The 14350-nt window shown below is 39.6% G+C and overlaps 1 protein-coding gene across 19 annotated transcripts in view; it reads right to left on the bottom strand.

Annotated features, from left to right (window-relative positions):
- Positions 1–14350, bottom strand: part of Kmt2c (lysine methyltransferase 2C) — a 268206-nt gene that overhangs the window by 68701 nt on the left and 185155 nt on the right. For all 19 annotated transcript variants that reach the window (XM_047559963.1, XM_047559970.1, XM_047559969.1 and 16 more), the window contains 4 exons: positions 7368–7469; positions 7108–7212; positions 546–727; positions 144–308 (listed from right to left, as the gene is read on the bottom strand). In XM_047559963.1, the coding sequence (XP_047415919.1) occupies positions 144–308; positions 546–727; positions 7108–7212; positions 7368–7469 (554 nt within the window). The remainder of the gene's footprint in view (positions 1–143; positions 309–545; positions 728–7107; positions 7213–7367; positions 7470–14350) is intronic.

Genomic DNA, 14350 nt, shown 5'->3' with positions numbered 1-14350 from the left:
TGAAAATTTAAACCAGGAAATCACTTCTGTAAGTTTCTACCTGATTAAAATTTTGGAAAGCAAAAAGTTTTGTCCCTTAAATAAACTATCTCAGAAAGTTATTTTCTCCATTCCTTTGACTACACTGGAGAAGAGCACAGTACCTATCACACTGTCTGCACTGCAGAATAAGGTCTTCTTCTCTGTAGTTCCGATAGCAGACCGGGCAGGAAGACAAGCTGGCACAAGGGGCGCACTGTGTGTAATTGTTCTGCCATTCACACCTCAGACCCGCAGATGTAGCTCCACAGTGTCTGCACCAGACACACCTGAAATCCAAATCCCCCAAAAGTTTCCATTTTATTTACATATTTAGTCACTGTCACTCAGGAAGCTACACGTGAATACAATAAGGAGAAATCATCTAATGCACATTTGAACATTTTTCTGATAGTACTGAGGATAGCAAATGTGTGCTACATGAACATACACGGATGACTTTACAACTAAAGTAATGCAAGAAATGTGCCTGAAAGACGGAAAAGGGAACACAAATGCGGGAATACCATTTGCACTTCCAGCCTCCTTTGGGGACTGTCTGCAAAGGTGGGTCCAGGCAGTAGGTATGGTAACTTATGTCGCAGTCATCACACAGGAGGAGTCTTCCTGGGTCAGTCGCCTTCCCACAGGCCTCACACACAGTGCACTCCAGACACCTCCAGCCTTTGCTGAGAACCACTCTAGTGATCTGTAAAAGGAATCACCAGCTATGATTCATACATTAACTCAGACCTCATTTTCATGATCAAGTACACTATGTTAACTAACGTGGCGCCTACGGACCTAGAAGCAGATGAGAGGCAAGCAGCCAGATAATGTTGGGGGCCCAGTACTGGGCAGGGCACACTCATGTGTTTCTAGGAGCCCATCTGTCTAGCAGAATAGTTGAAAGCAGCACACAGTCTGATGACATTGTAAGTCCACACAACTATCTTGTGCTAGATTTAATTCCACTATTTTTATAGACATTGTGACTAGATTTTAAAGAAATCAATAAGCTGCCCTATCACTGTTGACTCAGGATTTGAAACTATATCCACAAAGTCTCCCTCCATGTTATTTTCATTCATCCCAGGCTTCTGCAACTTGTGTACACAGCATGGGGACATATCTACTAAAATCAATAGAAAAGCCATGAAAAAATAAAAAATAAGATAAGGTAAAATACAAGTTTTCAGGGACACTGTAGGGACTTGGAAGAATTTTAAGCCATGAAGCTAGGATTTGTGTGGTTCACATTCACCCCACCTTTATTTTTCTGCCTCAAGGGTCTGAGTTAGCAGACATTTTGAAAATCTCTATATTCCTGATAAACTCCTTAAAGAAGCCATATCATGTATTATTATCAATTTGGTACCAACTCTTAAAGCTCTCAGAAGACTAAAGTGCCTGCATCACAATATAATAGCAAGCAACGAAGGGTAAAAATTTCAGACTGTGAGGAGTAAGAAAACCTGAAGCTCCCAGAAAGGAAAAAAGAGTTATATTCGAAGTAACAACTATTGCAATGGCATTAAGCTTTCCAACACCCCAGATACAAAAGGAGAGCAGTGGTTCCCAAATTCTACAGGAAAACGTTTCAGAACACAATTCTTCACCTACCTAAACAACTTGGTAAGAAGGTGGGATGCCACTTAGACACAAGCGAACTCAAACTTCAGCTCCTGCACACTCCTAAGGAAGTTCCTTGGAGATACGTGGAACCAAATGGGGACATATACCAAGAAAAGGAAGAGTATTCAAAAAGCAAGGAACCCACGAAACACAAGCCCAGTGAAGTTCAAGGATGAGACTGCAGCCACACCCCGGAGCTGCTGGCACAGAGGAGAGCAGAGCAATAGGTCCTGCAAGAGGAAGCACTCTTCCAGGAACAAAGGCAATGACCAAATAATCTGATGTGATGGTGTTTCTAGATCAGGTAAAAGAAATGACAAAATAAGAATAGTGACTAATAACTTCCTCCTTCTTGCAATCAAAAATTCCATGAAAAACAAAAGTTACAGGACACTACTTAGTTCTTCAGCAAACATTTCCTGAGTCATAACCAACTTTATTAATTTAACTATGTAGTTACACCTTTATCAGGAGAATGCTAGGGGGAGGCAGGGAGCGTAGGCTAAGAATTAAATCAGAACTCATTTATTCAGAACAGGAAGTCAACAATCTCTAACACTAATAAGGCAGTGGCACTTGCTTATTATTAAGAGTTAGAGAATTATTTATAGGAACAGAGACTTGAAAGGAAGTGTGGGGTGAAAGTGAGACAGGTGTTGGATGGTCAGCATTAGGCTTTTATTTATTTTATTTATTTTTGGTACTTGGGATTGAATGCAGGGGTGCTTTATCACTAACTGACACGACTGGTCTCCTTTTTTTATTTTTCCCATATTTTTACTGGTGCATTATAGTTGTACATAATGATGGGATCTAATATTAGACAGTCATACATGCACCCAATATAACAATATAATTTGACCAATATCATTCCCCAGTATTTCCTCTTCCCGTCCCCTTCTCTCAGTCTCTTTCCTCTACTCCATTGATCTCCTTTCAATTTTCACAATATTTCCCCCACTTTTCTTTTTTCCTTTTTTAGCTTTCACATATGAGAGAAAACATACAACACCTGACCTCTTTTTATTTTTTGAGACTGGGTCTTGCTGAGTTGCTAAAGCTGGTCTTGAACTTGTGGTCCTCCTGCCTTAGCCTCCCTAATCCTTTGGGATTACAGGTCTGAACTACAGCGTGGGCAAGAATTTTAATTTTTTATTTTTAAACCTGTATGTGTATTACTTTGATTAGTCTATTAATTTTTTTAAATTAGCCTTAGATTACCAAATTATAATCTATCATTTACCCAAATTGAAGAAACAGAGAAGCAGGGTAGGAAAAGCAGGGTAGTAATCACCAGGTATTTTCTGTAAATGGGCAGAGTATGACCACTTCAGGTATTCTGGGCCATGTGTACGCTGCAACTACATGAATCTGCCAGGCTGGGCAAAGCCACAGCAGATGTGTGAACAGAAGGGCGCCACTAAGCCACAATGGAAGTCTATGTGCCCAAGCGGGCAGTGGGCCAGATGCAGCCTGTGGGTCACCATGCACCAACCCCTGCTTAAAACATGAACCAGGAGGCAGATCTAAAATCGTACACAAATTTTCAAACCTGTATCTTCATTCTTACTCAGTTTTCTTATTTCAGGGAAGCCTACTTCGTGGTCCTTTACAGCCAAATTCTCAAATTCCTCAGTTTATGTTCTCTCTCTCTTTCTTTGTGGGCAGTGGGGACAGGAATGGAACCCAGGATTCACTGCATCTAGGCAGGTGCTCCACCCGAGCTGCACCTGGTCCTGTATTCACTCTTCCTGTGCTGCACTCTGGTGTCCAGGCCCTGTCCACTGAAACTGCTGTGGACAGACAAGACCTCCTAGCTTCCCATGCTAACCAACACAGGAGTGGAACCATGCCTCTGTGCCTAACATAGGAGTGGGACCGTGCCACCATGTCCAATACAGGAGGGGGGCTGTGCCACCATGCTAACACAGGAGCGGGACCGTGCCACCATGCTAACACAGGAGTGGGACCATGCCACCATGTCCAATACAGAAGGGGGGCTGTGCCACCATGCTAACACAGGAGGGGGGCTGTGCCACCATGTCCAATACAGGAGGGGGGCTGTGCCACCATGTCCAATACAGGAGGGGGACCGTGCCACCATGCTAACACAGGAGGGGGGCCGTGCCACCATGTCCAATACAGGAGGGGGGCCGTGCCACCATGTCCAATACAGGAGGGGGGCCGTGCCACCATGTCCAATACAGGAGGGGGGCTGTGCCACCATGCTAACACAGGAGGGGGGCTGTGCCACCATGCTAACACAGGAGGGGGGCTGTGCCACCATGTCCAATACAGGAGGGGGGCCGTGCCACCATGTCCAATACAGGAGGGGGGCTGTGCCACCATGCTAACACAGGAGCGGGACCGTGCCACCATGCTAACACAGGAGTGGGACCATGCCACCATGTCCAATACAGGAGGGGGGCTGTGCCACCATGCTAACACAGGAGGGGGGCTGTGCCACCATGTCCAATACAGGAGGGGGGCCGTGCCACCATGTCCAATACAGGAGGGGGGCTGTGCCACCATGCTAACACAGGAGCGGGGCCGTGCCACCATGTCCAATACAGAAGGGGGGCTGTGCCACCATGTCCAATACAGGAGGGGGGCTGTGGCACCATGCCCAACACAGGAGGGGGATTGTGCCACCATGCCTAACACAAGAGCATGACTATGCCAGACTGCCTCTGACCCTAGGTGACAGAGGTCTGTCACTGATTCATTTTTGTTCTACTGAAATGGTGTAATCTTCATTTTTGAAAGCTCCTTGGGTTCCATCTATGGCACCATGTCTGAAGTTCTGACAGGTGTTTCAGAATCTGCAATACATTATCTGCTTCAACTATGATGAACTGGTACCAGTCCTCTCTCCCATTGTAAGAAACGAGATATCTGGTCAAAATGCATGCAACAACAGCTTTCAGATACTGGACACCATGGGGCACAGGACTGTGGTGTGTGAGAGGAAGGAAACGTGAGGTGAATCCTATGGTACTACGTCTACAGACTTCCTCCACAACACTGCCCAGGGAGGGCCACCCTGGTACTAAAGCCTCAGTGAGTTCAGAAGACATGGTAAGTTCAGAAAGGCTGCGGCAGTCAGAAGGCACAGGACAGAGCACTAGAAAAGAAGAAACAATAGAGTGGGAGCTCCAGAATTCTACACAGGACTCTCTTAAAGGTCCTGACTGACCACTGAGCTGCACAGGTACAAGGCAGAGCAAGGACCCACAGTCAGGGGAAGAACAACCACTGCAGGGCTCACAGAGCTCTGGGAGACACACGAAACCCAATCGGCCACAGTGTGAAGGCCCTGGGGAGGAGTGGTGGGACCAGGCAACACCTAGACAAGGCCACGTCCAAGAAGAACAAACTACTGCTAGAATGGCAGTCCCCAAAGCTGTCTGCAGGACAGAAGTTTTCATGACACTAATGAGAGGTGATCTGTCGATCGAAGCTTCACACATGCACTCTACAGCGGTATTCTCAGAGGCTACATGATGAGTAGCAACATCATTAATGTCATGCAATTTATATTCTTATAGTCTTGTGCTATAAAATGTTCCCAGTTTCAATTCCTAAAATGGCAAGTATTCAAGTAACAATCCTCATAAACAAAAACTTACTCAAGTAACATTGAAGACTGTTAAGGGTTCTAAACCAAAAAGTTTTGAGAATATCCACCTCACAATGGAGGCTCTCTAGACCAACCCCAGAAAGATTACAAGTTTATCCACAAATAACTGTCTCCAATAACAAAAACTAAGCTGAAACAATTCACATGTTCTCTACTATGGTTCCAGATATTCCTGCATTTCTCAGTCATAGAGGTTGCAGTATTCTGTACTACTCAGAATGGTGTCAGGGGTACAAAAGGAGTCACGTGCCCTTAGGAAAACAGACTTAAATCTTAGTTATGCCAGTACCTAGTGTTTGACAGTGTACTGGCTGTCAGGTCTTCTTTTACGTAAGCTTTACTTCACCTATAAAAGGGGAATTAATTGTTGGAAGGGTTAAAGAAATTCACAAAAGGTCTAAATATCTTCTTCTAAAACTATCAATCTTAGGCAAGGAAAGTTGTAAGGTACCAGGCCCATGGAACTTACACTTCTACTTTGAAAGGTAACTTACTCAATGACCTTATATCAGAAATATAAGAATTATAAAATCAATATAGAAAATTAGACTATAAAAGATACAAAGAAGAAAATAAAACTTGTTTTCTTCTAGGCACATATAATTCTATTTAAAACTGGCTTTATATAATGTGTATTGTGTTTCTTTTTTGGTTGATATTCTGTTAGTAATTTTTTAAAAGAGTATATAATTTTGACCTCTAAATTCTCAAAAACCTATATTATCCTAGAAAAGAAACACTAGCATATGTATCAGCAAAGAATTTCCAGGAAGCACATGTTGACGCGTTCCTAATACTGACAACTTGAACGAACAATGACATAATGCAGAGGTGTGTGAAAGGCAGAAGAGAAGGGATAAAGACCACCTGTAGGGGCTGGAGTTCTAGCTCAGTATAGAGAGCTTGCCCAGCACATGTGAGTGAGGTACCGGGTTCAATCTTTTACCACCACACTGAAAAAAATAAATGATCAAAATAAAATAAAGGAATCATGTCCATCTGCAACTTAAAAAAAAAAAGCAACCTTTAAATTCAAGATGATTCCACTGAGGTGCCTGCTGAAGTCAGGTAGACATGGCCATGGAGTACACAGCAGGATGCCTGCCCTACAGCTGTACCTCCCTACTTAATTTTGGTGAACATTTCTTACTTTATTCCAATGTATAACTTTTATTATCCCTGAGTTCTCAAAAAAAAAAAAAAAAAAAAAAAAAAAGAATCTCAGTTCAACATTTGAAGTACTGAGGCTTCCATATCTAAATATAATTTTAAAACCAACCATATGATTACTACAAAAAAGGTTCCACAGTAAGTCTATAGTCTGAAATAACTAAAACTGAGTACTACAGGCTTATGGAAGTACATTAAATATGGTATTTATTTTGTTTCTTTCAGTTTTAATAATAAAACATATGTAGTTGAGGGCTGAGGAAACTGAATGTGGGAAAGACCAGAAAGGACAAATGAATTCTGACTAAATATTTTAGTTGTTCTCAACTTTTACAATCAATAGGCAAATCAACTAAACTCAATGCCTTGGCAAGTAAAATTTTTTAAATGAAAAGGATATATTTTTATGTTTTATTTCTTCAAGATAATGGCAGGACAATTCATACAATCTAAGACCACAGATTAATAAAGGAGTTAATAAGTTCATGAAGTAACCACACTTAAAACCAATATTTAATGAACTTAAATACTGTCACACATATATAGCAAATACTTGATTAATTTTAAGGACTGGTAAACATGACTACTCAGATCAATTAAGATTCAACATGCTTCTGCTAGCTCATTTAAATGAGCATACTTACCTTAATACTGACACAGTACGGATGGTAGCACTGACCACATTGAGAACAAGCAAGTAGTCGTCCTTCTGCTCCTTGGCCAAAACTGCCACAGACCACACACATATCCTGAAATCAAGAACACATGTATCTACTTGAGAGCTGTGATTAAGAACATGCAAATTTTATTTGTATTTTAAAAATATTTTAATATCTTATTTTGTGTATGGGCTAACGTAGAAATGGACAAGGAAAAGTTCAAAAGTAGAAGATGAAGTTCAAACCTGATGCAAAGTGAACTTGTCACTACTAGAAAACAACACAACTGTATTGTGCATAGAGTTTTCTTCTTCATCCTTACTTGATGAAATATCTGCAGTAGACACCTACAAGAGCAAAATACAACAAACATGAAGTTATATTTCAAATGGTATTACACTTAACCAGGAAGCTTCAAAAATTTCATAGCCAAGACACAATTTTGCCAAGGTCTATACTAACAATTCCAAATTAAATTACTGATGCCAAGATATTACCACAAAAGTATGACTCAAGTCATGTTTTTATTGCTCTTATGTTCTCTTTAGATGAGGAAGAAAACATAAACCTATCCTTTGTAATAACTTAATTACTCAGAAATTCTAATCAAGAACTATAAAATTGCATTATATGTGTATACATATGTATCAATTTTAGTGACACTTAAGACCTGCAATGTAGTTAGTCCAAATTAAGATGTGCTGTAAGCATAACATATCTGACAGTTTTCCAAGACTTAGTTCCAAAATATAGGGAACATACAAATGTCTCATTATTCAACATACATGTTGAAATAATAATATGGTAATAATCAGTTTTTATGTACCAAAATTAATTCTACTGATCATAACTATTTTAATGTGGCTACTGGGAAGTTTTTAATTGCATGAGGGTCCCATTATATTTCTATTGGATAGAACTGCTTTAATATATTATTTTGAATAACTCATCAAAATTTTAGTGTTAGCCAAAGGATTATCAACCATGAATGTTCATTTCTGGACTTGATAATATTTCATCAAATTGTTAATAACTCGTTAATAACTTTCAGAGGGCTTAACATGAAGAAGCTCTGAATTAGATGCTGTAATAAAAAACAAATAGGCCAAGATCAAAATCATAAAGCATGTGATCCTCATCCCTTATAAAGGTTACAATCTAGCCTAGAAAGAGCAGAAATCCAACAGGTTACAGTCAAGGTCAAAACATAAATAGAATTATTTTCTTGAGGACTGAAAGATTATTAAATAAAAGGAATATATTACTGTAACATTTAAAACATAAACACCCTTAAAAGGAATTTTAATGGACAGTACTAATGTTTTATACCAGAGTCAAAAGTAAGGCAATAAACACTCTAATGACTACAAGGGAAAACCCTGAGCAACCTAAGTATTCACCATTGGAGAATGAGTAAAAGCATGGCAAATCCAACCTGTAACAAATAATCAACATTATAAAACAGGCAGGTAGAAATCTGTACGGTTTTCCACGGAATAAAAAAAATCAGCATGATACACTGCTAAGTGGCAAAACAAGCTATAGAATAGTATATGAGGTCCACTACCATGATATTTAAAACACGAAAGCCATTATACATAGCCTACTGTCCTGTGTAATAGGCTGAATCATGAGAAACAGCTATTTTCCAAGTGCAAAAGGGTCAACTATTGGCTATTTCACAAGAACTAACCCTAGATGTACATGTAGCAAAAAACTAATGGGGAAAAAACTAAGGTTGTGGGAGAATACTTCAATCTACCTATAATGTGTCAATATTTTAATGAAGAAAATAACATCCATATACCTCATATATGACCTCAAGCTCCCCTTTTAAAAACAATAGGAATCATCCAAGATAATTCGCAAAGGTAGAATCATCATTTCATCAGGAGTATCCATTAAGCGCCTCTTAAGACTAAAGTACCAATAACTAACCACAAGACTAATGATACATTAAAATTATTGGAATAATTAAGGAAATGGCTAAAATAATGTAATTGAAATCAAAGTATCCATTACTACCTCCCAACCCCAAACACAAAAAACACAAAAAACTTAGCAGGTTTTACATGCTGAGCAGAACAAAGAAATTATAAAAATGTTATTAAATTTTTAAGGGAAAATTAACCAGTGAATATTTTTGTTGAAAATAATAAATAAGGATGGACTATGCTATTCTCAGTATAAGTCAGAAATGAAGTCTCCAAACACTTCAAGATGGAGGGAAACATATTTAAATAAGTGATGGGTAGGGGGAGGAAATGTGCTAACACAATGCTTAATGATGAAAGACTAAATGCTTTTTTTTTTTTTTCCCAAAGCCCAAAAACAAGACAAGGATAATCACATTACTCCTATTCAACACTGTATTGGAGGTTGCAGGAAATGTAATAAAGAATGAATAAAAAATAAAAAAGCTTCCAGATTATAAAGAAAGATATAAAACTTTATCTGCAGCAAATATGATTGTATGTGTAGGAATTCTAATGAATTCACAAAAAAGCAACTATAGAAAATTTAAATAAAGTTACAGGATATAAGATCAATATAAAAAAATGAGCAGTATTCCTACATTCTAGCAGTTGTCAATCAGAATCTGAAATGAAAGCTACATGACCATTTACAAGAGTGTAAAAATGGAAGATTTTTAGGACAGATCTGACAAACATGAGAGCTATGAATGCTAAAAAACATAATTAAGAGAAATTAAAGAAGACTGAAGAATGGAGAGAAACATACATCATATTCATATTCATGCTTCAAACAGCCAATGTGATCAAAATTTCAAATTTTCCCCAAACTGATCTACAGTTTGAATGTAATTCAATTGAGATGCTAGAAGTCTTTATAGAAAATGGAAAACTAATTCTGAAATTCATATAGAAATAGAAAGGGCCTAGTATTAAAAAAAAATGGAAAAACAATAAATCAGAGGACAACAGTATCTGATTTCAAGAGCTATCCAGAAGTAATCAAAATAGTACAATACTGGCCTATACACAGAAAAATCTATCAATCATACAGCAAGAAGATTCCAAACTAGGGTCACACATTCACAGTAAACTGATTTTCAAGAATAATACAGAGATAATTCAGAGAAATTACATTAAAACAACTGGATATTCAATATGCAAAAGAATGAACTTTGATCTACATTCATACCATATATAAAAAAATAAGTCAAACTGGGTCATAGTTCTAATTCTGACCCCTAAAGCACAGATCTATAGCAAAATAAAATAAACTTCACCAAAATTAAAATATCCATTTTTGGAAAAGCATGGCTAATAAAATGAAAAGACATTAGAGAATGTTGAGAAAATATTTACACATCATGCACATGATGAAGGACTTGTATCCAGAATACTCAAAGAACTCTCAAAACTCAGAAAGTATGGAAAAACTGCTACCCAAATTTTAAATATGGGCTGAAGACATAAAGAGTTAAGTTATCAAATAATGGATAAAGAAACATCTTAAAAACTAATGTTATGGTTCTCAAGGAAATGAGAAAGTGCAAGCTGGGATGGCAGTGTACAGGAGGAGTCTGAAAGGGGTTGGGGACATTGAGCTCCCCATATTCTGTTGAGTTCATTTTACCAGAAGTTGTTGAGTCCCTGCCGTTAGCCACCTTCTGTGGCACTGGCTTCTCCACCTCCTGTGGAGGGTACTAATCCTGCTTTGCCTATGGAAACAGTGAAGACCTTTCATGAATCAGTTGCTCAGCCTAAAAATGTTGATGCTTCTCAGGACCCATCCTCACCACCCATTGTCTCGAGGCCTATAACCAAATCCAAGTCTAAGCAGGCTCCTAGAGGTAAGGTACAGTCCGTGACCCCCAAGGAAGTATTCTATACTCCCAACAAACTTCTTGAGTTTTCAAATTCACACAAGCAAAGGTCTGGAAAAAATGTTGTGGGACCGGATTTTAAGGGTGTGGGAAAATGGGGAAAGGAACAAAAATTACATCAGGCTGAATTTATTGATATGAGCCCATTAAGCACTCTAGATTTAACATAAAGGCTCCCAGTGTTAAAAAGGGTACAAAGCGTTTGGATGGTTGGCTGAAGTACGAATCTAAAGACAGACTACCGTGAATGAGCTGGAAGAGCCCGGTATCCCTTGGTTTACTTATGAAGGATTTCAGAGGCTCAGATTGGAATCCTGGGATGGATAGGTCCTGTATGACCTTCTCCTTCACACTGGGAGGGTCTAGAAGATATGTCCTTTACTACAACTACAAGAAACAAACTTGTGAGGGGAGCACCAGCATCCTGGAAAAGCTCTGCCATTGCTCTCCTTTGAATGCCGGACCTTACTGTAGGAGCTGAGGTCCATCGATTGGGAGACATAAATGTGACAGAAATAACTGGATCCTGGGGAGGAAGGGGTCAAGTGGCAGCCCTCAATCTCCAAAGACAGGGTGGTCATAGTTACCATAATGGACAGCAAAGGGGAAGAAATGAACACAATGTTCTGACTCATGTAGATCTCTGGCACTGGCTAATTAATCATGGTGTTTCTAGAAGCCAAATAGATGGGAAACCCACCAAATTCCTACTTGACTTATATAAGCACAAAAATTCCAGGGCAAATGTACAAAAGTCTGCCCTAGGTCATAACAGCAGAGAATCATGGCCCCTCAACCACTTGAGTCAATTTACAGACCCGGAACCTGTTCAATGAAGGAGAGGCCAGGTTCCCTTGAGAAAGGACCCTGGTGTAGTACCAAAAATCTTTACTGGTAATCTTTCTCCCATCCTTCCCCAAAGGGACCTAAGGCCTTTTACCAGGGTAACTGTGCATTGAGGAATAAGGAATGATCAGACTTTTCAGGAACTAGTAGGCACAGGCTCTGAATTGACATTGATTTCAGGAGATCCAAAATGTCATTGTGGATCTCCAGTAAAAGTAGAGGAATGAATAATCTTTTCAATGATAAAATATCAGAAAATTTCCCAGACCTAAAGAATGAAATGTAAATCAATTACAAGAGGCTTATAGGACCCAAAAATGTACAAAATTACGGCAGACCCACACCAAGGCAATTATAATGAGAATGACTAGCGTACACAGTAAGGATAGAATCTTAAAGGCCATGAGAGAAAAATATTAAATTCAGATCTAAGCTATTTTCTCAACCCAGACCCTCAAAGCTAGGAAGTCCTGGAATAATATATTTAAAGTTCTAAAGGAAAATGGATGCCAACCAAGAATTTTATATACAGCAAAATTAAGTTTCAGATTTGTAGATGAAATTAAAACCTTCCATGATAAACAAAAGTTAAAAGAATACACAACTAGAAGCTTGCACTACAGAACATTCTAACCAAAATATTCCATGAAAATGGAAAGGAAAAAAAAAAAGTGAAAACCAGCAAAAGGAGGAACTACACTAAAGGAATAGTCAATCAAAGGAGAAACTAAGTCAAATTAAAAACTAGAAATAAGCCAAAATGACTGGGAATACAAGTCATATCTCAATAACAACCTTGAACATTAATGGCCTAAAATCATCAATCAAAAGACACAGACTGACAAGTTGGATTTAAAAGCAAGACCAAACAATACACCGTCTCCAAGAGACTCACCACCTCATAGGAAAAAACATCTAGGGACTGAAGGTGAAAAGATGAGGAAAAAATATCACTCACATGGACTACGTAAACAAGTAGGGGTTTCCGTCCTCATATTCGATAAAGTTGACTTCAAGCCACAGTTAGAGAGGACAAAGAAAGACGCGTCATACTGCTTAAGGGAATTATACATCACGGAGACATAACCATTGTAACTACTTATGCCCCAAACAATGGAGCATCCATGTACATCAAACGAATCATTTTCAATTTCAAGAATCAACGGACCAGAACACAATAATACTGGGTGACTTTAACACACTTCTCTCACTACTGGACAGATCCTCCAAAAGAAACTAAATAAAGAAAATACAAAACTAAATAATACAATTGATAATTTAGATTTAACGGACATATTTAGAATATTCCATCCATCAACAACCAAATACACTTTCACCTCAGCAACACATGGATACCATATCTTATGCCACAAAGCAACCCAGCAAATAAAAGAAAAAAAGAGATAATAACTTTGTCTTCTGGGTCTTCTCTCTGGGCGGGGCCCAGCTGCCCCAGAGGCCACTGTCGAGGATGCCCAAAGATCTTTTCTCCGGGGACAGCTGCCATCTACGCTGCTGCTCCCGAGATGTCACCTGGAGGTCTCCTCTCTGGGTGTGGCCACAGTCAACGCCATCACCATGGCTGCCACTGACCCCCCACCTTCTGTGAACAACTGCAGCTGCTGCTGACCCCCTACTTGCGGCCACTGACCCCCACCCACTAGCACTTCCAACACCTCCCAGAGGTCTGCTGCCAGGGACACTCCAGGTTTTGTTGCAGTGGTCACATCCATTTTGAGATACCAGCCAGAGCCTGGGGTTTGGGGTGCCAGCAGGTTTGCTGCCAACGTCATCTTGGGGTACAGGTGCTTCTGTCTGGCACCACTAGCCAGGACCTAGAGGTTCAGTGTCAGGGTGCTTGCAGATTTGGCTGTGCCTAGGGTCTACCTCCTGGGAATGCTGATTGCCATCATCTGGTTACTGTCTCTCAGGGTTGCGCATCCCTGGTGGTCTTTCTCCAAATTCCAGTGGGACTGAGATCTTGGGAATGAAATGTGACCGAACCCAGGACATCAGGGGTTCAGACTGGTGGGATAATGACTGGGTCTGCCAGGGTCAGTCTTGAGCTGGGCAGTCTTGCAGGAAGTCAGAGACAGGGGTGAGAAGCTTTTGGATGCCAGCAGAGACAGTTCTTCAATTTTCCACCAACATTTATTTTATTTTTATTTTTTTCTTCTCTGGCATCTCTCCACCACATTTGCAGTAGGGTATTTTTCGTGCATCGGTTTGTTGAGGACAGTGATAGATGCATGGTATTTTGCAGTTCTACTGTATATTCTTATATTTTTAATTCTTTTCTCTTTATATGTATTCTTCCTCTCATTTGTCTGTTTTCCTGGATTCCCTTTCTATCTTTTCTCCACCTAACAGACAACTTCTTTTGGTTCTTCTTCCACTCTTCCTGCGGATTTTTGCTTCTGGCTTCTCTCTTTCTCCCTCATGAACATCATGTCCTGCACTATTTCTGTTCTTGTTCACTATTTCAGATTGTAAATTCTTTTGGCATATTTTCTGTTTATATTATGGATA

Source organism: Sciurus carolinensis, chromosome 8 (assembly GCF_902686445.1).
Source record: "Sciurus carolinensis chromosome 8, mSciCar1.2, whole genome shotgun sequence".
Taxonomy (NCBI): Eukaryota; Metazoa; Chordata; class Mammalia; order Rodentia; family Sciuridae; genus Sciurus; species Sciurus carolinensis.
The sequence above is the reverse complement of the archived record's forward strand: the minus strand, read 5'-3'. Positions and strand labels throughout refer to the sequence as shown.